Raw genomic sequence first — 23,950 nt, 5'->3', positions numbered from 1 at the left:
TGAATCAGGCAGGAGATGCCTGGCACAATATGGTGGTGGTGGGTCAACACCTCATGTGGAGAAGGACTCGGCAGGCTATCTGAGCCTGGGGCCTCCGTGCGTCTGACCCACGTAACTCGGGCCATGTGTGCACATGGCTGCTCCTGTGCTCAGCAGGCAGCCTGTGACGGACACGTGGCTCCGTGTTATTCGCCTACAGGAAGAGCATGCTGCTCAAGGACACCGGAGCCCAGGGCCTTTGGCAGTTCTCTCTCTCACTGCAAATTAATAACCTGGCACCTCATGTTGTACTTCAGCCTCAGGAGGCCACACTCTGAGAGTCCAGTTCTATAGAAGGGAGCCTCGGGCTCTGAGTGTGGCCAGTCCAGGCTACAGAGCAGAGTCGGCGACAGCTGCCTCGCTAGGGTCTGGCCAGGCCAGGGTTCAGGGCCCGCTCCCCACACCCCATAACTCCCATGCCCTCTCCCCCACCCCAGAGGCTAGAGAGCAGAGTTGGCCAGGCCAGGGTTCAGGCCCCCCCCTCCCCAGTCCCGCCACCCCGCCCACCCCCGCCCCAGAGTCTAGAGCGCAGAGTCGGTGACAGCTGCCTTCCCAGGAGGTGGACTAACCCCTGGGAACCCACTGGCATTCCCCCAGGCAGACTCTCCTCTCCAAACTCCCAGGCAATCACTTCAGATCACTCCAGCTGAGAGGTCTTACTTTCCTCTGCTTCTCTGGATCTTCCTGGGCTATTTTCTCATACCAGGCCTCAAACATGCCATCCTGACACTCATCCATCCATTCTGAATTCTGCTTGGCATCAGCAAGCTCGTCTTCTTCACTCCACTGGCTGAAAGAAGGACACACGGAGAGAAAAAGATACCTCTCCCGATACTCTAGGAAGAGCTGGGTAACAGACTTTGTGTCCTCCCGGCCTAACAGATGCAGCATTTTCAAACTTCTGAGGGGAACATGTGCATTTGGTTTTCAAAGCCCCAGGATTTGCGGAGATTGTTGACAGAACATACCCGTAAGAGGAAGATGCCCTTTCCAGAGCAGACTACAACAGCTGAGGAATTAGAGCCTGAACGGTTGTACCTGCTGGGTGTAATTCCCCGACAACCATGTGTGGTGAACCTCCTCTGTGACTCTGGCGGTATCAGCATGCAAGGGAGGCCGGAGGCCCCGGGGACTGGCTCTCCCACCAGTGGCTCTAAGGCCCTGATACCGCACTCAGCCCTGGTCCTCAGTCTCCTCAGTGCAAATAGTTTGACACAGATAATCTCATGGGCTCCTTTTATAGGCAGAGTCATGAATTTCCATAATTTCAGCTTACAGTTTGTTTTAACAACCAGAATTTTAAATATAAAAGGATTTGCTCAACCACAAATGCAAACTATTTACCAAGCAACCAACACACACTTGTTGATTCCTGTGTCCCAACAGACTGCCGCCAGGCCTCCCTGCACTCAGCTTGGGCTGGGCGCTGGGGAACCACAAGTGGTTGGGGGGGCCCTCCAGGACTACTTGGCGCAGGCATGGGCTCACACGCCCACCCCGGCTGTGTGCCAGGGCCTGGGACACAAGGAGACAGGTGTAGCTCTAGCCCCTCTTCCAGAACGCCCAGAATGTCTGAGAAAGTGAAGCCGGTGCCAACACTGACCCACCCATTCCCCCGGTCCTGTCCCATATGCCTTCCGTCTCTCGTTTTGTTCTTTCTTCTCTATGCACACGAGTAGCTGAGAGGTTAAGTGGACTCGAGCAGGGTGGAGAGACACTCATTACCTCGGAAAGGAAAGAAAATTAGCCTACTATTTTTCCTCGTGTCTTAAGTCCTTATAACGTGCAGAGGTTACCCTGGCTAAAACCCCATACACACGTAACTGAAGAATAAAGGGCTCTCCGATTCAGCTGGACCAGGGTCTCCACAAATGCAGAGGGGCCCTGCCCTCACAGTCCCGTCACCACCACCTTCCCCACACTTCCATGAACCAGACACTGTCGTCAACCCTGAGAAACACAATTCATTTACCTTCACAATGATCCTCTGAGGTAGGTACCATTACTACCCTCCAGGCGTAAGGAGGAGGAAACGGAGGCACGGTGGGCACAAATGAGTGTCCCAAGGTCACCCGACGGGGCCGTGGCAGAGCCAGGGTGCACTACGGGCAGTCTGATGCCAGCAACCGGGCCCTGAACTCCTCTGCTCCGGGCACTGCGGGGTGCAGGACTGGGTTCTTACCTGATCACACTGTCGTGCACACTTATATTTTCTTGTGACATCTTCATGAGGAGATGTGGTAACTGAATGTCCACAAAGAAGGTGAGATCGGCGGGTTCCCAGCCCATATCCAGAAGATGGAGCAGGGCTGTCTGCACACAGGACAAGGCAGGCAGCAAGGACCTAAGGAGCCCATGAAGGTGCAAGTTATCGAGGCTGCCATCCCCAGCGGGGATGGCACAAGACGCAAGTCAGAACCTGGTGTGTCTGCAGGTTGAGAGCAGACTCCTGACACTCCACACAAGCCCCTCTCCAAGGACAGCTGGGCAAGAGTCCTGGAAGCACGACGTGAGGTTTCCACCATGCCTGCCTAGGGGCATTTTGTGGTTAAGGACAGAGCGTAAAAATCATGACCCGGTAAGTAGCTGGTCCCAATTAGCGCAGGTCATTCCTTCAGCGCGGATGGAGAGGAAGATTGTCCGATTTAAGGTTTCTGTCTAAACCACCTATGAGGGATGATACTGGGGAATGGCTTCACACCCAAGTCTTAAAACTGCACATAATACACGAGAAACTGAAAAGGACAGGTTACATGTTCTTACATAAACCAAGAACCATCCCCTTGAAAAATGACACAGCACAAAGAAAAAAGGCTGGGACAAAGTATCTAAGTAAGTTCATGCGAGCAATTAGCGCTAGATGGTAACGTCAGGGATTATCATTTTCTTTTTCAGTCTGTGTTTTTCCACATTTTCAACACTGAACATGTATTTCTTCTAAAGTCAGCAAAAATAGAAATAATGTGTTCTCTAGAGATGATAAAGTGATACAGTACCTGTCATTGATGCTGCTAAATCCTTTAACTGCTTTGACCAAAAACAGAACGAACTGGTAGTAAGTGTCTCGAATCTCTTTGTGCAGATGTGCACCACAGCCCTCCAAGTGCGCGAAATAACTAGACACAGAGAAAAGTGCTGATCACTTAATTGCCGACACAGCACTGACTTCATGGTCGTGATTCCTTCCGCAAAACAGAGCCCAGCAGCTGAGCCGAGTGGCGCGGAGGCTGGAGTCAGCGTGAGCACGTAACTTCAGGGAGTGGCAGCGCGGCAGCAAGGAGTCCACCTGCCGGGCCAGGAGCGAGGGAAGGCAAGGACTTCTTCTCGGTTAATTTAACCCGCCCCCCGGACCTTCGCCGCAGCCAGGCCCCTCGGCCCTGCCCACCCTCTCCTCCCCTCACCAATGACCTCAGCACCAAGCTCGCTGCCTCTTCCACCTCGACCCTTGTCCCCTGGGAGACTTCAAGATCCATGGGAACGACGCCCCGGCGCCTCTGCCATGGTCACCTGCAGTCTGACGGGCACTTCCCTGACCTCGTCACCACAGTGACGGCAGGACTTCTGAAATCCTGACTGGATTCAGAGCGTCCTGCTCTGCCCGCGGCCCCACAACAGTGACTTCCACCCCAAGGAACCCCGACCTGTGGCGCTGCCTCAGGGCACTGCCGGCCCGGCTGAGATCCCATGGCCCCTCTCTCACCGTCACCTCACCCAAGCAACCGCCAGCTCCCTGCTGCTTTCTCCCTCCACAGACTGGCCTGTGGGAGCTTATACCGGCATCAAAACAGCACAGCGCTGCTAGAGGGAACAGCAGGCACCAGGCTGACGGGTGCCACTTTCAACTCACGACCACAATCCTCAAAGAAGCACTCGGAGCACTCCGCCAGTCAAGTCAGACTGGCTTTCTCACCTCGCATTACTGTTTCAACCCTTCATGCCTCTCCTGAAACTGCCACGACTTCTCCTAGCCCTTCACTTTTAGCTAGGACTACGCGATTTTAATTTTAAAAAACAGAAAGATCACACAGGCTCCCCCATCTCTGCACCACCAAACCAACCAACCGGTCTGCCCCTCCATCCGCACCATGCTGCTCCTGCCGCCACAGATGGCCCCCCGGCTCTGTGCAAACCAAACCTGTGCATCTGCACCTGCCGTGCGATGGGCCCTCTCTTCCTGCATCAAGTGTGTGTCAGGACTGATGCTTTCCCACCAGCATATGAAATGCACTAACACCTTATCTTAAAAACCCTCAGCTGAGCCCATGTACCCTGCAATTCTGCCTTTTCCTCTGCACCACTCTAAAGCCAAGGATCTTTTTTTTTTTTTAAAGATTTTATTTATTTATCTGACAGAGAGAGACACAGCGAGAGAGGGAACACAAGCAGGGGGAGTGGGAGAGGGAGAAGCAGGCTTCCCGCAGAGCAGGGAGCCCGATGTGGGGCTCGATCCCAGGACCCTGGGACCATGACCTGAGCCGAAGGCAGACACTTAATGACCGAGCCCCACCCAGGCGCCCCTAAAGCCAAGGATCTTGAAATGATTGTCTGTGGTCTCTCCCTCCCTTTGCCCCCCCCACCCCATTTTCCTCTCCACCCAGTCCAGCTGGGCCTTCAGCCCCCTGGCCCCAACAGGACTGCAGACAAATCCAGTGTGGCGCCACCTCCCACATCAGCATTTGACACAATGGACACATTCTTCTCTTGGCTTCTAGGACCCCGTCATCCCCTGGATTTCATTCCTGATGGCTACTCCTTAGTTGACCCCTCTTCCTCTGCCTGAGCTCTGAATAAGGGGTGCCCCTCAGGCTCAGTCTTGACCCCGTTCTTGTCCATCTCTACACTCTTTCTTGATCATCCAGTCTCATGGCTGTAAAGATCATCCGCGTGCTGACCACATCCAAACTCTATCCCTAGCCCTGGCTTCTTTCCAGAACCTCAGGTCCAACTTAACATGCCAGAGCAATGTTTGATTTTCGCCCCAATCTGTTTCTTCCGTTCTCTTCCCCTCAGTAAAATCCGTCACGATCCACCAACTGCTATAGCCAACATCCAACAGCCCCTTCCTCACGGTTCCTTCCATCCAATCCATTGGTGCGTCCGGGTGACTCTACCTCCAAAGCAGATCCTGAGTGCCCTCCTTTCTCTCCATCTCCAGGACCATTCCAGGGTACAGAGCCTGCCACCGCCCGCCTGGCCGACTACATCGTCTCCCAACTACTTTGCTTCCGTCCACGCTTTCCCACAGAGTAGCCAGAAGTGACTTTCATAAATATAACAGTGTGTTCCTCCTGGGCTTGGGATTCCCCAGGGGTCTCCCACCTACAACTCAGTATGAAATCCACACACCTTAAACCCCGTCCTACAAAGATCGGCATCATCTGAGCCCCGACTCATTTCCTGAGCTGGTCTCCTGCCATCCCCTCTCACTCAGGCATGCCAGTTTTCGTGCTGTTCCTGGGGCCAAGCCCTCACCCTAGGGCCTCTGCGCTGTTCCTTCTGCATGCAGTGCTCTTCCCTCTGAGCTCACTGGTCATTCATCTCTTGGTTTACAGGCTGACTTCTCAGCCCCGCTCCCTGAACACGCAAACTACATCACTCTGTTGGAGCTCACCACACACCTGGGATGGACACATTACATAGATGGAGGAATGGATGGATTTCTTTTATCATCTGTCTCTCCTCAAGAGAATACAAGCTCCAGTAGTGACACCTGGGTGGCTCAGGGGGTTAAGCGTCTGCCTTTGGCTCAGGTCATGATCCTGGAGTCCTGGGATTGAGCGCCTTGTTGAGCTCCCCACTTGGTGGGGAGTCAGCTTCTCCCTCTCCCTCTGCCCCACCCCCTGCTTGTGTGCATGCACTCTCTCTCTCAAATAAATAAAATCTTAAAAAAAAAAAAAAAAGAATACAAGCCCCATTAGAACAAGACTCTTGTCTGCCTCATCCACTGCTGCACATCCATCACCTAGCACAGTGCCTGACATAGTCAACGCTCAGGAAACAGTTGTTGAGTGGCTATTAGAACCACCTTGTGAGGTACTCAGATTAATGTCCTCACTGTAAATGAAAATTAAATTTAGTTCACAGCTTCCAGGAGCCACCTGATGGGTGTGGGTACACAGGGAACACAATCCTCACTGACTGGTAAAATAAAGCTGATAAACTCATCAGGAGGAATAAACAAGATTTCAGGTACTTACTTACTAGAAAGAACCCATTTCTCCTTAGGATGAGAAAACTGACCAAAACCAAATTCAAATCCTACATGGAAATAATAGTTACTAATTAAAGACGATTAGGGTTTCTTTACAATTACCCGGGCCTGTTTTCCTTGCAGATGTGTGATTTGTACTTACTTGGTAAACTCTTTCTGGCAGGTGAGAAGCTCCAACAGGAAAAGTATGTATGGTGGATGGAAGCAGTGAGGCTGTCCGAGGGACTCTGAGCAATACTGAACGATCCTCAGGACTTCGAGGATACTCTGTGCCTGGGCTCTCCTCCAGGCAAGAACCTTTACGACACTGCAGACAGAGATCAAGTCAGGGGCAGCAAGAGAGCTCGAGCTGGTGCCACAGTATCAGTAGGAGCGTCACTCTGGAGGGGGACCTGCCCCTGTTGGCTCCTGTCTGTCACTGCTCAGCAGCAACAGGAGCCAGCTCACAAACCGTCCAGAAGCCAGATACCCCAAACTCGCAAATTCAGGAATGAGAAAGGAACTCTGATCTTTTTACTGCCCCACGGAGACAAAGCTTTAATTCTTAGGGCAGGAAATTATTAAAACACGTAATACTTCCAGAGATGCAGACCCACTGACAGATAATTTTGTCAGAAAATCTCAAATCCTAAGTTTCTCCCAGGATTAATATAAGACACATTTATAAATGACAGCTACCAAAACCAACTTCTTTTTTTTAATCCTAGCATACATTACTGAGATCTAATTTACCTACCATGTAACATACAAGCCTTCAGTGAGAAAATACTTCTTAAAAGAAAAAAGTAACCACCCAATTTTGTCTTGACCGTTCTAACACAAATCTTGGATCTCTCCTTCCAGTACTCCTTGCTCACTTGTACGTGAACGCTGAGTACGGGGAGGGCACTGGCAGCTCACCTCTCGTGGGAGAGGGACTGGTCCTTGATGAAGTCCAGGACATCCTTCAGCATGGGGTACTTCTCCTTCACTGTGGGCGCTGGCCTCGCCTCCTCCACGGACCGGAAGGAGAGCAACCGGAGTCGGCCTCGGGTGAAGGGAGGCCGCCGGGCGGGGGTAGAAGGTGACGAGGGCTCTTCGGCGGCGGCAGAGGACACCTCAGCGGCAGGGTGCCCGCTGCTGGGCGGCAGCTTCGGCTGCACATCCAAGCCAGGACCCCCAACGCCCGCAGCAAGGGTGCCCGCTTCCACAGGAGACATGGAGGCCTGGAAATGCTCCTCCACCACAGAGCTCGTCCTCGGGCGCTTGTCCCGTGGCTGGAGGTGATCCGTTTCATCCGCAGCCACCAACCTGTCACAGCTTTCTTTTGAACTCACTCCCACAGGCAAAAATCTTAGTAATAGGAGGCTCTTCTGAATACACTCTTTTGCTAAATGCAGAAAGGTCAAAATTCAACTTCCTGCTTACTTTTGGAGAGAAAAGAATCTCTTTAAACTCCACAGTTTTGGACAAGAAATACCTCCATTAATAAAGTGACATACATCTCCCTCTTCCCCTCACCCTGTTCTCGTGCTCTCTCTCACTCTCTCTCTCAAATAATCTTTAAAAGGAAATTAAAAAAAAAAGTGACATACACAGCTTCTGAAGAAAATAAACTCTTATGTCATTATACAAATCAAAATCTTCCCAGCACTGTCAGTACACTTAAAAGGAAGTTTTCTTGTGCACCTTTTTTTTTTTAAGATTTTATTTACTTATTTATTTGAGAGAGAGAGTGAGGGAGGGAGGGAGGGAGAGAGAGTGCACTCAAGTGAGGAGAGGGGCAGGGGGAGGGGAAGAGACTCTCGAGCGGACTCCTCACTAAGCCCAGAGCCCCACACAGGACTCGATCCCAGGGCCCTGAGATCACAACCTGAGCCGAAATCAAGAGTCAGCAGCTCAACTGACTGAGCCACCCAGGCGCTCCTATTGTGGATATTTCAAACATGCAGAGAGAAAAGACAATGAGGACCCTGTCACGTACCCCTGACCCTGCCCAAGGCCAGTCTCGTTTCACCAGCCACCCCCTCCCCTAGACTATTTCCATGCAGATCGCAGGGATCACCCTATTTCATCTAAAAACTTCACATTTCTCTAAAATAGCAAGTTTTTAACATAACCATATCACTAATTCCTTAATCTCACTGAACATTCACTGACAGCACACTTTAAAAACAACAAGAGGGGCACCTGGGGGGCTCAGTCGGTGAAGCGTCTGCCTTCGGCTCAGGTCAGCATCCCAGGGTCCTGGGATCGAGCCCCGCATCGGGCTCCCTGCTCCTCAGGGAGCCTGCTGCTCCCTCTCCCTCTGCCCCTCCCCAAGCTCGTGCTCTCTCTCTCTCTCTTTCTCTCTCTCAGATAAATAAAATCATCTCGAAGACGGGTCACCAGTTTCCTAGGAAGTGTAAACAGAAGGCTCAGCACACTCACCCAGGCTCTCGGGGTTCACCTCAGCCGCTTCTGACCCATGTTTTTCTTCTGCCTCATTCCCCAGGTTTATCAGGGACTTCTGCTTCATCTCCAACTGGGGGGAGAGTTTGAGCCACACAATTACAGTGTCCAGACAGGGCCACCGCACACAGCACGACATCACGGAGAACTGTACAATTACTGTCCAACTCTTGAGGACACAGATCTCAGCTGTTTATTGTTTGTCCTACAAGTAATCCAGGCTTTGAAGCTAACAGTATATCCGCAACACTGCCTTCTTTTCAACTATGCCTTGTTGGGGAGGGGGTTGTACCCCTGATCCCATTACTTAAAAAATCGGGGCACATGGGTGGCTCAGTTGGTTAAACGTCCAACTCTTGATTTCAGCTCAGGTCGTGATCTCAGGGTCCTGAGATCGAGTCCTGCATTGGGCTCCGCGCTCAGCGCAGACTCTGCTTCTCCCTCTCCCTCTGCTCCTCCTCTGCCCCCGCACTTGTGCGCGCTCTCACCCCCCCTCTCTCTCAAATAAAGAAATAAAATCTTTAAACAAAACGTAGAACATTGGAGCTGGAGGGGCCCCTCTCCAAAGCCGACCTAGTACAAAGAAGTGGAGGTCTAGAGAAATGAAGGGTCTTGCTAGGGTTACACACCCAGTTTGCTGCAGAAGTTGGACCAAAATTCAATCTCTACTCTACCCTGTGTGAGGGGACACTTGCAAGTGATGCTGGGCCTGCCAGGCAGAGAACAGCACTCCTAGTACCAGCGCAGGCAACGGTCACAGCGTGGGCCATGGTGCTGACAGCCCATGCAGAAGGCCACGTCTGGGAAAGAAGGCCGGTGTCTTGCCCAGGCATCAGCAGTCTGTCCTACACTAAACCAGAAGCGCGATCTATGCTGTGCCTCGTCAACTGCCAAGTCCTTTCACTTTGAGTGTCTGTGGTAGTGACTTTATCACTCTTTCTCTTACGCCGCTACCTCAGCCCTGGTTTCCCTCCACACACTGTTGTGACCCTCCTCACACCCTCCTGATGACAATACCTTCTAGCTTCTCTTGAGAGAATCTGTTCACCAATGATCTGGAGCTCCTCGTATCTCTGTTCTGACACATCTGCTAGATTCTTACAGGTTCCCTGACTCCCCCGGCTAGGTGTCTCAGACCACCTGTGTGTCCTCATACTTAGCATGTCCCAGAATGAACTCACACACCCCCCCAACCCGCCCACTCCCAGCTCCAAGGCCATTTCCCCGCCGTCTGGTTAATGCTTCCACCACCCAGCAAGTCCCCAAGCCGGGAACGTGGGAAGGGTCCTGGACAACACACCACTGCACACCACTCACACCAGCCACAGAACCTGACCATTCTACACCCAGGAGCAGCCACCACGCTTGTTGAAGAACTACAGTTGGTCTCCAGCTCTCAATCTCATTGCCTGTCCTCTCCAAGACTTAACGATTCCTCCCAATTACTACGCAGGACTTAAGATGATTGTGAATATATGGACCATAATAATAATACATAGGGACTCAGCTCCATGCTTAAGAAAAATAAAAACGGTTCTCCTGAGTTTGATGGTCATCATTTCCAGGACTTTGAAGATTTTTACTACAAATATATGTACCTAACAGCACACAGCTTTGGGTTGTGTGTAAACTTTACATGAGACAGGACGTATTTGTGGTTTCCTCTAGGACTTGTTTCTGCTCATCACGTGCCAGCTGATACAGGAGCTGACTTCCTTCACTCACGGCAGGACAGCACCATGCGACCCTCTCACACCGTAACGTCACGTTACGTTGTAACACAACATACAGTCTCTCTGCCCGTCCTCCCACTCAAGGGTGCTTTGTCCCTCCACTGCATGGCTGCCACAAGCAACCTCACAGAACCACTGTTCTACAACACAGGAAGCCTCTCCCTGGAGAGCGGCCTTACCCCCACCTAAAGCCACCAGCGTCCACCCAGTCGGAGAGGTCCCGCAGACTGGCCCTGGGGTTACTGAAGGGTGTCCGGGAGCTCACGGATGCATCCTGTTTACTCCGAATGTCCTCAGCACTCACTACACTAGGACTTCAAGGGTTCTAAGTTATTTTAGAGCTTTTCACGTCACTGAACTTCATTAAAAAAAAAAAAAAACAACTCGAGAGCTGCTTACCTTAACTGCGTGAAACCGTGGTGCGAAAACTCAAAATACGTAAGAATCACATGCAAAGAAAATCTTACCATCCATATTCGAATCCCATCTGCCAAGCAATACACCTGTGCAAACTCCTCGCTCAGGGCTGTGTTGCCCCCACTTTTTACTGGGGAAAGGAGAGACCATGAGATTATACTCAGTTAACTCAATTCAGTACTGCAACTTTAAGCACAAAGTAACTTCTAAATCTCCTAACACAGAGAAAAAGTCTCTCCCCTGATGCTCACACCATGTGGGTGGAACAAGGGAGGGGATCAGTTAAGCCACAAACACCCATAATGGGTTCTCTGTGTTACCACAAACTCACTTTATTCAAGTGAACATCTGAAATGGACATACTATTAAAAATGGAGTAAAATATTTAAAGTAAAAATATGAAAGTAAAATATCAAAAATATTAAAAGTAAAATGAAGAGTATTAAAAGTAGATAAAAAATAATTAACATGAAAAAAGTTCATGGTTTCCAAACAGTATAAACACAAAATTATCTATTTAAAAAGACTATACATATTAGAAACATGAAAGATATATATGGTACGTATACAGATACATATGCCATGTAAATATGCCCAGAGGAAAAGGCCAGGTACACACAAAGAAAAATGTTAATAAATGTGCTCTTGAAGTGGTGAGATGACAACTGATCCTTATCTTAAGCTTTCCTGTACTTTGTAAGTTTCCACATGAATGGGTAATATTCTTATAATTAGAAAAGTAACAAAGAAGCTGTTTGTTTAAAGGAAACAACTTTCTTGGCTTGTAAAAACTGGAGGGTCATAGAACAGCGCACAGCTCTCCATGGAGCCTCCGCGGAACCGACCAACAGCGCGGGGGCTACCGGCCACACACGCGGGAGGCGCTGGGAACACAATGCTGAGAAAAATAGACCTGGCTCTGCCCTCAAGCAGCTTACAGGCTAGTTGAAAAACTCCTCCCACGTATCTCTAATGCAAAAAGGTGAGTCATTTTAAGACATTCTTAGAGCTAGACAAGGCCCACACTTCAAGGAGCTCCACCTGGTAGGACCCGGGAACAGCCCCTGAAGAACGGAGACCAGCTATACCTCCAAAGCCCAGCGGTAGGTTATTCTGGAAACAACCTGTACTCAGGGAAGTGTTTCTAGTTTCCACATCAGACTGTGTGTGTGTCTCTCTCCTGAAATTAGGGATGTGCTATCTGAACATGATCTGAAAAGGGGCTGGGGAGCCTGCCACCAGCCAGAAACTTTCTCAGCTTAAACTCACAAGGCTTTCATCTGCTCAGAGTTCCCACAGGTAAAAAAGACTGTCCAGCTCTCTTACTATAATTTGATTATGAAAACATAAACTGGATTTTTTTTTTTTTAAACCTGGCAGGTCACCTGGTACCCCACCCCCTAGGAGAGATATAGTCTTCCATAGGACACTGGTTTTCATAAACCACTCATGCCTCAATGTAAGTTTTATCTATTTGAGCAGCTTCTTCAAGGAAATACTAAGAATTGAGGGAGTAAGGATTCACTGAGATGTTTTAGAAATCAGGAAATAAACTCTGCACTGTGAGAGCTAAACAAGTGGGCGGTACGGGGCAGGAGTGACCGTCACTGGAATACTTAACAGCGGCAACCATCCATGACCTGCTCTAATGGGGAAAGCACTGTTCCTGCTCAGCTCATCTGTACCATGAAGGCAACACGCACCCTGCCAAAGTGCTTGGGAAAAGTCCTAGGTCCTCTTTACGTAGGGTTTGAAAGGTTTTTCCCTTGAGAGATTACGGGGAGAGAGAGGCCCTCCCTCCCGTGGGTCCCACCGGCTGCTGGCTACACACACAGGACGCAGACGGCATCTCGGGGGGATGCAAGGAACAGAAATGGTGAGGAGCGGGCTACCAACCAGGAAGCCGACAAAAGCTCTCAGTCTAAAGATAAGAGTGAATACGTTTCCCTCCTTGGTTAACAGCACACTGAATTACCAAAACAACTCAGGGTTTAACCCGCATTTCTTAGAATGTTAGAGCTACCAACTCCCGAGTTTACAGATAAGGGGACGAAGGCACAGAAAGCTTGTGTGAGTAACCCCGAAGCTGCGCAACTTCTAGTTCTCGCCCAAGACTACAACCCAAGTTAGGGTCTCCTTCCCTTAAACTTCTTGGCAGTTTCCCACAAGGATTTTGGAGAAAGAAGTGACCTGCAGATCAGGAAACTCAAGGCTCCTCGCACACATGACAATCCACTAACTATAACTGGTCACGGATCTTCTGACTGGCAGAGTAGGACTTAACGAGATGACGTCTACAGGCGTAGAGATATATTTCAAAATGTTAGAAATGTTCCCACTGGCCTTCGGATCAGAAGTATCCCTGTAATATAAGTTACCATATTTCTGCAGCTTCTCATACAAGCCTGGAGTGCGACACACCAGAGCGGCAAAGGTGGCGTTCACAGCTTGATCAATAGCGGAACCAGCAACTATATCTGTCTTTGGGGCCTGTTTTCTACATGCCTGTATGAATCCTTTGAAAAGTTCTGAAAATGGCCCACAGAAGTTCTGGGCAGGGTCTGACTGTGCAAACTCAAGAAGAAAGTGGTGGCAGGGGTCGTCGGGGATGTTCTTGACCTGGAAGAAAACAAGAACACAGCACGTTGAACCCAGTCATTCGGACAACCAAGTTCACCCAACACTGACTAGAACAAAGCAGAAGGACAGAGCAGGAAGCTTCAATCTACTGCGGAAACCAGACAGAGACACGGCTTTAAAAACAAGGAAAACATAAATAAAACACTACACACGTGAACACGAGTGCCACCGCAGAGGGAAAGGTGATCAAGTGCCAAATGCCAGGAAGGGGAGCCCATACTGAGAGCCCCCAGGAGAGCTCCTGGCAGGCTGGGTGATAAAGAGAAGCCTCCTGGTGGGTGTGGGCTTCCGGCCGGACCCTGACAACTGAGCAGCTCTGGCCCCTGAGGAACAAAACCACTAACAGAAGTCAAGTCCCAGCTGGGGAGCAGAGGGGTAAAGGTGAAAGGAGACTGGACAGAGCCCTAACTGTCACACTGAGGGGCTTAGGCTCCACCCTGTGGGCCACAGGAGACATTAATGGTACATAGCCACAGAATATAACAAGAGAATTCAGCAGTTAAAAAACCCTGGTAGGTCTCAATGTCCCAGTACAAGCGCAGGATGAGGGCCTGGAGAAAGATGTAGACGGAGGAGCTGGGAGGAGCTGAACACCACCAGAAGAATCCACAAGGCTGGCGGTGGACCGGGCAGGAGACGTTGAGACCAAGCCGGGGCGCCGGGGCTCAGCGCCGAGGAAAACAAGAACGGCAGTGACAGCAGGGAGCAGCCAGAGGAGGGACATGACCACCTCTGAGTGAAGAGGAGTCGGCACACTGACATGGAACCACCCAACGAGAGGGCAGGGACACGTGAGTGGAGCCAGGACAGGCACCGGGGCTCCGGGGCTGACGTTTTGGGAGGGTCTGCACAGATGTGACAGAGTCTCAGTGGGCTGTGGGGAAGAGAAGAAAGCCGAGTTAAGCCTCCTCTCTAGGGAAGGAAGAACAGGAGAGGCCCACCGAGGAGGCAGGGCCGCAGTGGAGGCCAAGAGAAGACAGTGGGCTGTCACGGAGCCAAAGGAACAGAGGCTCTGAAGGAGCCAAATTTAAGAGGTCAAGGGGGGAGGCTGAGGAAGAGCCCCAGGATTCTCAGCTACCACGGAGTGATGTGGGCGAGGGAGGGAGGAAGAGCGGTAGAGCAGAGATGGAGGCAAGGGGGACGGCAAAGAGACAGCAAGCAACTCGTCGGGCTCATGAGACACCGTAACCCGAAAGAACACGCTGCTGGCTCCACGGAGAACACCGAGTGTGCACAAACCGTTTACTCTGACAGCTGACTCAGCGGCTGCTAGAAACACACTCAACTGGCTTATTCAGCAACTCGGCCAGATTTCCCGAGCACCAACAACATGACTCGCTGGCCCCTGGGGTGCTCGGGGTGGACACCACGTGAACGAGGGATGGCACCTGCCTTCAGGGCGCTAAGAGCTGAGTGGGCGTGAGGATGCAAACACAAGGGCTCATAATGGAAGCAGCAGCCATCAGCAAACGGACTCCATGCCAGGTAGAAAGACACTGCAAGCGTAAATACCTCCTTACTATCCTGGTGTGGGGGAGTGGGCCAGCTCGCTGCTAATCCCAACTCTGGACTCAGCTGATGCCTGAAGACAGGTTTCCACAGCGGGGAGTTCAGGACCGACGCCATTTTTGCAGGAGGCACTGCCATGTCACTTCCAAACTCTGGAAAGAGAAGAAGGCTTGTGAGAGCCCTGTGTCTTCCCCGTGACAGAGAGTCTGTGGGCAACCTGAGGACGTGCAGGGGACCCACCCCCATTTCCCAGCACACAAGCACGCACCCTGGATGCACCCCCACCACAAGGGCGCCCTAAGGCGCTGCCCTTCCATGGGACAGCCTCGGTTACGGGCACTTCTGCAATTCCTGTCAGGGCAGGAGATGAAGCGAGATGAGGACCACCTCCGGGGAATAACCGGAGACCGTGCACAAGTGTTTAGTGGGGGCAATGTTCGCAATTTGTAAACTTAAGTTTGTAAAAAAAAAAACAAGAAGAATTAAATACCCACCCACATGTGTTTATGAACAGACATAAAAAAAGACTAGATGGGAATACATTAAAATGTCAGTAAGAGTTCTTTCTGGGTGTTAGCACTAGGAATGGCTTTTCTCCTCGCTCTTTCTCCATTATACAATTTCCATGATATTTTCCTTTTACATTCAGAAAAACTCAAGAAATGAAATAGAAATAAAACACAGTAGGAAGTTTTATTCTATAATCCTTGTTTCTTGGGTGTATTTAATAACTAAGTTGAAGAAATCACTTTAAGACAAAATCCACGTTCCTGTATTTAACATAAATATTCACGTGGTTTAAAGGATACTGGTAAATTTATTCTATTTCTGCCTTCCAAATTTCACTAAGAAAATGAAGATGACCAAAGCCGTCCTCCAGACAGGGCATCCTCAGCAGCCCCTGGGATGTGTTCCAAAGTCCACGTCGAGACACTTTACAGCCACGGCACCGAGCGGTCTATGCTGCGGTCTGGTGTGGTCTGCAGGCCCACGAGGGCACCCTGTCCATACCTCCGCCCTGCCCCTCTGTGGAGCCAACATGCGTGAGACTCACGGTGCGCAGACTTGAGCGCCATGCATTGGGCAGCGAGGCGTCCCATCAGCCGGGAAACGAGCAGTTGTAAGTCCAGCGCCCAGGACACGGCCACGTCGGGCAGGCCATAGGCGGTGACGGTGAACCTGTAGCCCCACTCGTTGTTACTGCTGTCAGAGTGAAAGAGGAACTGCAGCCGAGGGCCAGCCTTAAAGGTCACTTTCTAGAGACAAGCACAGAAGCCATGAGGTCCTTCAGGAGCAAGCATGTTCTTCAAGACTCAGAAACTCTAAATCTAACATCGGTCTGCATTCTCACCATCCTACCTCACCACACCCACCCAGGTGACTGAAGGAGAAAGAGACAAGGGAGCGGCTGAAATGCAAAATCCACGACTGCACCGCGTGAAGAAGCAACTTTGGCAGTTTTCTAAACCTTGGACGCCCATCTGCCCACTCCCTGCTCATCCAGAGATGGTGCTCGTGCTCCCCACTGAGACCACCAGAGAGCACGCCAATGGCGGGAAGCAGCACTTCACCCCCCGCCCCCCCCACCATGCCCCTGAGACCACGCAAGCCTCCAGTGGGCACTCCTGGCTTTCACCACATGCTCTGCGCCTTCCTGGACCAATGCCCCACTCACACCGGACAATGTGACAGAAACCAGGGGTGGGCAAACGGTGCTGTGAAGAACCAGGCAGTAAGTTATTAGACCTCCTGGGCCGTCCGGTCTCTGTTGCAACCACTCAAGTTGGCCTCTGCAGAGCCCAAGCAGCTAGAAACGACCCATCAACCGACAGGCAGGCTGGGTGCTGAAGTAACTTTATCTACAAAACAGGTGGCTGGCTGTCATTGCCAACTCGGACATGAGCTCTTCCTTTTACAGAAGTTCGAGGGAAACGCTTCCCTTCCAGACCCCCAAGGGCTGACAAAGGAGGGAGTCGGTGCAGAAACTCACCTCACTTCTGGGAGCACCACTCACCTTAGGCCACTTGTCGGTGCCAACTTTGGTGTCATAGCGTGTTTTTCCACCTCTAGCGTCGGTAAATTCCAGATAATCATACCTGGGAAGGCATAATCTCCATTACTATCCTGCTCTCGTTTTAACCCACTATTGCTTAGGAAAAGACCACGGGAGTCTTACCTTTTCTCAGTCTCACACCGCTCGTCAAATTCCACCTCAAAGTAGGTTGCCCCCGGGCTCACGAAGACAGACACCTCGTGGCAATTGTTTTCATAGTTGTGGGCAGACTCTTTTGTCCAGGTATGTAACACCACGGGACATTCCTGCTGCCAAGTCTCTGCATCGAGCTGCACAAACAAGTCAAGAAAGCAAGCTTCGGTCACTCTGTGTCCCACCACATAGTGAACTGGGCATCTGTGTTAGCGCCCCAGACGGACGGCCAGGACACCAGACACAGACGGTCACACAAGCTAAAGTAATCCCGGTGTCCCACCTGCATACACAGGTCAGCATGCATCTAGCCCTCAGCAGAGGATACATGGGGTTTCCAGTGCACGGCGGTACCTCTGAGACTAGCTTCTGTTTCCTGGCCTGACAGAGCTATTTCTTGCAATTCACTACTCGCATGAGCTTCCAGTGGGAAAAACACTGAATTTGGGACCTTGGCAAATCTAAGCCCATCCTCCCTTCTCTCTCCATTTTTAGTCTTTGCTTTTTCACCATTAAAATAGGCTTTATAGGGCGCCTGGGTGGCTCCGCAGGTTAAGAGGCTGCCTTCGGCTCGGGTCATGATCCCAGGGTCCTGGGATCGAGTCCTGCATCGGGCTCCCTGCTCAGTGGGGAGCCTGCTTCTCCCTCTGCCTCTGCCTGCCTCTCTGCCTACTTGTTCTCTCTCTCTCTGTCAAATAAATAAAAAAAATCTTTAAAAAAAAAGGCTTTATAATATATGCCCTTTCTGTTCCCACAGAGTTGTTTTGAGACTCAAAGAAGGTAGTGAAAATTGTTGTGTTCTATGAGATTAAATAGGGAGAAAATTCTGTTAAATACCAAACCTTCTAACCTGCCTTTCAACATGTAGTCTCTCTTCTAGACTTCAATCTGGTTCTTCCCTTATGTGGTTTTATACAACTTCACGTGCTGTGAAAGGAGACTGACCGACATACAGCTTCCTTTCCAATGCTGACCACACCAGGTCAAGGCGGGCTGCCATTCATCCTTGTTGGCAAACCATTGCTAAAACATGGGGGGGGGGGTGGTCTTCAGGGGCAACCTCAACGGTAGGGTTCACTCAGCACTGTCACATCACTCTCAAGAGGGGATGCGGCGGGGGTTCTGACATCCACTCTGGTTACCTTATTCAGCACTCCTTCCGGGTCAGCACAGAGCTGCCTCAACAGTTCTGTTAGCGTACTGAACTCTCTCAGGAGCGTGCAATGAGAAATGTCTAAAGTGCAGAAGTCCAGCAGAAAGATGACCTAAAGGAAGATTAACGAAGCACTTAGCATCCACCTCAGACTCTGCCTGGGGCTGTGGGTCACCACCCTCCCCCTTTACAAAGGCCATCACTGTGTCTTACCAGTTGACGGGCTGCCATCGAAAACACTGAATTACATAATTTTTCTACAATGGTTTTTCCACTATACTGTGACAAAAGGGATTCCAAAATCGCTCTCATGCTTGCCAGAAACTGTCCCACATCTACCAAAACATAAAGACGGTAATTAGTATTATGTGTGGTAGACACATCACTTGCTTGGTCATCATGAACAAAGCTGGAGAGGGTCACAGGTATGGTGGCAAGAATCCCACATCAGAAAGACCACTGGGGTCATGTGTATGTTTTCCTCAGGGAGGAACAGCAGTGCAAATCTCAGGGAAGGATCGCTTTTAAAGGGAGTGATTTTTTTCAGTCTTCGCTACTTTAGGATGAGGGGGAATCATCGACCGGCTGAGCAGCCCAGGGGCCAGGCTGAAGTCTCCCTCTGCTCACAACGGGGCCGTCTTCAGTGGGCCACCCCGCGGTCCGAGCCACAGGCGCCAGCACTCGGCCCCGTCAGCAGTCCTGTCACACTGCTGGGACTCAATCTTCCACGTGCGCATTTCTCAGAACCTGTGGAAGGTCATGTCATTTTCTGCAGGTTTATGGGACATGAACAAGAGGACTTTGGGGGTCTGCAAAGACCACAGCAGTGGTCACATATGCCTTAGACTTTAAAAGGTCAAGACTTTCTTGTTTGGGCAACTCAATTAAAGCCAGGATGACCGGCTCTGCTGAAGAGTGTGGCGTCACCTCAGAGTGCTGCACGACGTAGGACCCCACGGTGAAAACTCCTAGGCATACCACCACATTCAGAACACTCGGGGCAAAAAGACATGCTACAGAACCCTATTTTAAGAAGTAAAAAACAACCCAGAGACAGACCTAATTTGTAACTTAGAAGGGAAAACCCTCTGTGTAACCCCACACATGAGGCACTAAAGAAGAACGTCAAAACCCAAAGAGTTCTCTGTTCTGGTGGGTTTGGGACTTTGGGGGCTGAAACTCACACTGGTCAATCAGGTCAGCGGCACCACCTCTGACTGCAGAGTCCGTGCTCTTCAGCTGTAGGTAGCACCAGGAGAGCAGGCTGCCTTGGACAGCCCAGAACAGGGAGAACAGCACAGAGCCAGCCTCCCCGTGGGCCCCCGTGAGCACCAGCAGTCCACACTACAAGAAGCAGACAGAGAAAATGTTCACAGCAAGGGGGCAGAACACAGAACACAGGCATGGGCATTCTCGGACAGTAACCGTCACCGGCTAAGAGCTTTCTGTGTTTCCAACATGACAGAGAGAAACGGCAGGTGAAAACTCCTCTCTCACCCTCCAGCTTTCCAGAGGCTTCCCAGATGGTTTTTACTGCAAGCATCCTCCCCTTCTGCCTCTTAGGGGTCTTATCGCACCAGCAAACCCCTCTCTCTTACACCTGCAAACCTCCTTCCTCTCTGGCCCCTTACCCCGAGCCTTCAACCACACCTATCCCACCTGAAAAGTCATTTTCCGCCCTTCTGTGGCTCCCCAACCATCAGCTTTGTTCTCACCTGACCTCTAGGGGTAAATTCTTGCACAAAAGAACCACAAGATACGTTCCTACCACAATTTCCATGTAATTGCCCCCATCTGGAAACAACCCAATTGCCCCTCCAAAGTAAAACGGATACACGGTGGCAGATTGACAGGGGAGTACCGCGCGCACCAATGACAACAAACCAACTGCGGCAGGCATGTCTGCATGGACGAGCCTCGAAAACACCACGGACTGGAAGACTGTGCACCACGTGACCAGGCCAAACAAGCCTGCTGCGCAGGAAAAGCCAGAGGGAAAAGACCGATGTACACCTCACAAGGGCAGCTGCCTCCGGGGAGGAAGGCACGGGGTGTGGCGGGCAGGGCACAAGGACTGCTCTGTACCCGCACTCTCTGGAACGTGAGCTCCGCTGCACACAGCTGCCTGCGGCCGCTCTGTGCCGCTGTCCCGCCTCACCACTTACCGACACCAGTCCCCGAAGGCACCGGCGACCACCTGAGAACAAAGCCTCACCACTTAACTGTAACGTCAGTGGCTCTCCTGAGCACTGTCCTTCTTGAAACTCTCTCCTCCCTGGGCTTCTGCCTCCAGGGATTCCTTGCTGCCACCCTGCCTTTCTGGTGAGACGTCCCCCGGATGCCCACGGGTGAGGAGGGAGCACCGCAGTCGCGGCTTTAACTCTTCAGCTGTTCGTCAATGGCTACAAAATTTCCAGCTGAGTGTCCTGGAGCTCCTGCCACCTCAAGTCCTACCAGAGCCATAAAGTCAGCATGCTCAAAGTCCACCCACAGCCATTCTCCTCTTCAAATACTGCCTCTCCTCATCTTGTCCCTGGGTTTTTGCACATGCGTGAGCGCGGGCGGTGGCAGAAATAAAGACAGATAGGAGTGAGGCATGGCTAACAGGGCTCAGAGCAAATACCGATGAGCAGTAGGCTGGAGTAGGAGTTTCCAGGAAGACAGAGATGGGCCAGACAGTCTGGAAAGGAGACAGAAAGCAGAAGGTAGCCAGAGAGAACATGAATGTGACAGCAGCTACAGAGGACAGGCTTCCCAGCGGGACAGAGATGACCCTGGACTGAAGGTCATACTAGGTCTGCACAGTGGCCAGCCCATGGGGTGACCCTGGCAAACGAGAACCCGGCACTCTCGAAGCTGTCTCCCTAAGAGCAATGCAGCCAGGAATGCATGAAATCGTGGCTCTAGCAGCAACCTGAAAACAGTAAAGCACTGACAGAAAAAAAAAAAAGGGGAAAAACTCAGACACTCAAGTTCAGCCAAAAAGAAGTTATCGTCAAGTTACCGTCACACTATGCCTCAAGCGTGTGGTCTGGCCTGGCCCACTGTCACCACCCCCCAACCCGGTCCATTTTCTGTCCAGAGAGCAATCCTTGGTCCCCGAGTCACAGGGTTCTGTCACGTCAGAATCCCAGGGGTGTGCGGTGTAACACAGACTCAAAATCCTGTCCGAGAGGTGGGGTAGGACCCAGAAACCCAAATTTCTGTCCAAATACACCAGGTGATTCTGATCCACCTGACACATGGACTACATCTTGAGAAACAGAATCCTTCATGTTAAAAAAAAAAATAAAGTAAAAATTTGAAAATGTTAGCACAGACAAAAGACACTATCTTTTCAGACTTGATTAGCCTGTGGGTTTACTAAGCAATCTTAAATTTTAAAAAAGCTAAAGCAGTTTTCCACAGAACTCACACCACAGACACAGGCCTAAGTGCTGGCTCGGTCAACCCGCACCCCAGAGGAAATCTCAAGGAGCGTGTCCACACGTTTATGGCTCGCCGACTAGCAGAGGACCGGCCCCAGGAGCAGGCGATTAGGAGCCACGGCAGGCCGTTGAGAGTTGCTGCCCCCCTGGAGGGGCCGCAAGGGCAAAGCTACATCACACTGTGGCTAACAGGGGCGGCGCCCGCGGTCGCTGGGTCACGGGGTGAAGGGGGCGGAGCGGCCGCCAGTTACCTCTCGAGCAGCGACGGACAGGAGGGTGCTCATGACCGCCAGCACTTCACTGCTGTTCGTGTCGGCCAGGTCACCTTTCTCAGGCAAGAGCAGAAGGCCACCTGGATCCTTATCACTGAAAGGACACAAATTTGTCACAACTCCTTGTTTCGGGCAGGGCATGCTCATGCTTTTGTCTTAAAAGTGTCCAAAAAAGAACCCAGCAAGATTTCAGTGCCAGTTCTATGGGTTGCGGAGGAGCCTGGGTCAGGAAAAAGTCCAGGTTCCAGCTGAGTCTGGGCCACTGTCTGTCCCCCATGTCCTTAGTAAGCTCAGGCCTGTAAACCCTCAAGTCCTTAGAAGAGACTCTGAGAAGTCAATCTGATGACTACATCACCTTGACCGCCAAGAAGAAGTACACCTCATCTCACGCTAACTCAGGCTGAACATCCCAGATTTTCAAATGCTCCCCACATGAGCTCTGAGGCTCTTTCATCGCCCCTGATCCTCGAGTCCAGACCCATTTTAGAGACCCCCAAGTCTGCTCTCGCACTAGGTACAGCCTGACGTGCAGACAGGAACTTGGGCTATTTGTTCCCTCCCTTCTTCGAGAGCCTGTATCTCTGGTAATGCAGCCTACAGGCCCATTAGCTGCTTTGCTATCCAAAGCGTGTAAAAATCTCAAGTCATCCCCTCCCAGCACACTCCCTTTGCTAAACTACCATTCTATGCTTCTGGGTTTTCAGACTTGAGTACAGGACACCAAGCTCCTCTGGCTTCAGTTTGTGTCTTCAGGTATCACTTAGAAGCTGAAGTGCTCCAAGAGCTCCCCAGCAGGTCCTATTCGAAACGGTCTCATGAGGACTGGGCCTCAGATTAAACTTCTGGCAAGATTAGTACTCCACCACTGCTGTAGTCATTCCTGTGACTAGCGGCATCTCCCTCTAGAAAGGTGGCTGAGCAGAGGGCACGTATAGCTAAAGAAAACTTTGCAAAGATGTGAAATATTAGAGGGCCGTAAAGCACCCTAAACTTACCTAAAATACGTGCACAGTGAACGGAAAGTGAGTTGCAGGGACTGCTTGTGCTCCTGCTCGGTGACATTCTTCTAGAAAACAACAAAGTGCACAATCAGAACACCCGTTCCACGACATTCCGGAGCCCGGGGCAGCATGACATGCCACTGCCCACTGTTCCAGAGGAAAGCTGGGGTTGGCCCACGCTTCATGGCACCCAACTGACACTGGCCCGGTGCTCGGCAGGGGCAGAATCACCCGTCTAAACAAAAGACGGCAGGTGTACTTGGGTTCACTGCTAAAGTTCCCAATTCCAAGCTTTCCTGCAGGAAATCTTGATACGAATGTTTAGGAGGATGTGTACTTTTCACCAGTGGGCACAACATTGCAAGAGGAAAGGGCAGGAACGGTGCCTTTCTTGTGAGTTTTCTCTTGGTTTTTAAATAGGACCTAAGCTTTCCCAACATAAGCCAGAGCAACCTATAGTGACAGTTATAGGGATCACATCTCCTGACGAGGCTCCTGGGCTACTTTAGGGGCACTTTCCTCATTCAAGAAACGTACCAAACATTGGCCGTTAGGCAAGGCGCAGAAGAGGATTTCCAGAGGATTTGAGACCCAGGGCCCCGCCCGGCACAGGAGGAGGGGAGACACAAGATATGCCGTTCAAGTCATCAGCATGAGCAGGGAAAATATAACCCTACCGGCAAAGGGAAAGTGACGGGGCTGGTAACAGATAGCAATGCCATTCGAGAGCTCACATGTCCTTTTCCATTCTTCTGCATGGAACACGTGCTAGCAAAACAAATCACTGCCTAGCGGCCTGGTAGATGCTTCTGGTAAACAAGCAAGATGGGAGTCCCGCCCACAGCCCAGTGGATCAGGCCAACGGATGCTTCCAAGGTCATGACTCTGTGTGAAAACTGATCCTTCAGGCT

General features: G+C 51.1%; 1 protein-coding gene across 4 annotated transcripts in view; it reads right to left on the bottom strand.

The window, feature by feature from the left end:
• Positions 1-23,950, bottom strand: part of ZZEF1 (zinc finger ZZ-type and EF-hand domain containing 1) — a 101,263-nt gene that overhangs the window by 34,938 nt on the left and 42,375 nt on the right. For 3 of the 4 annotated variants that reach the window (XR_003612525.2, XR_003612526.2, XM_028124816.2), the window contains exons 17-33: positions 23,034-23,104; positions 22,018-22,132; positions 19,523-19,682; positions 18,552-18,673; positions 18,328-18,450; positions 17,156-17,322; positions 16,994-17,075; positions 16,034-16,235; positions 14,983-15,131; positions 13,209-13,449; positions 10,881-10,960; positions 8,660-8,753; positions 7,151-7,619; positions 6,393-6,557; positions 3,036-3,155; positions 2,222-2,383; positions 700-829 (exon numbers count right to left, since the gene is read on the bottom strand). Coding sequence is in view for 2 of the 4 variants with exons in the window: in XM_028124816.2 (XP_027980617.2) it covers positions 700-829; positions 2,222-2,383; positions 3,036-3,155; positions 6,393-6,557; positions 7,151-7,619; positions 8,660-8,753; positions 10,881-10,960; positions 13,209-13,449; positions 14,983-15,131; positions 16,034-16,235; positions 16,994-17,075; positions 17,156-17,322; positions 18,328-18,450; positions 18,552-18,673; positions 19,523-19,682; positions 22,018-22,132; positions 23,034-23,104 (2,652 nt within the window). In the remaining 2 variants the exon portion in view is untranslated. The remainder of the gene's footprint in view (positions 1-699; positions 830-2,221; positions 2,384-3,035; positions 3,156-6,392; positions 6,558-7,150; positions 7,620-8,659; positions 8,754-10,880; positions 10,961-13,208; positions 13,450-14,982; positions 15,132-16,033; positions 16,236-16,993; positions 17,076-17,155; positions 17,323-18,327; positions 18,451-18,551; positions 18,674-19,522; positions 19,683-22,017; positions 22,133-23,033; positions 23,105-23,950) is intronic. The other variant, XM_028124817.2, reaches the window with a different exon arrangement.

Source organism: Eumetopias jubatus, unplaced genomic scaffold (genome assembly GCF_037043125.1).
Source record: "Eumetopias jubatus isolate StellerSeaLion01/CBP00866 unplaced genomic scaffold, mEumJub1_p1.0 scaffold_10, whole genome shotgun sequence".
Taxonomy (NCBI): Eukaryota; Metazoa; Chordata; class Mammalia; order Carnivora; family Otariidae; genus Eumetopias; species Eumetopias jubatus.
The sequence above is the reverse complement of the archived record's forward strand: the minus strand, read 5'-3'. Positions and strand labels throughout refer to the sequence as shown.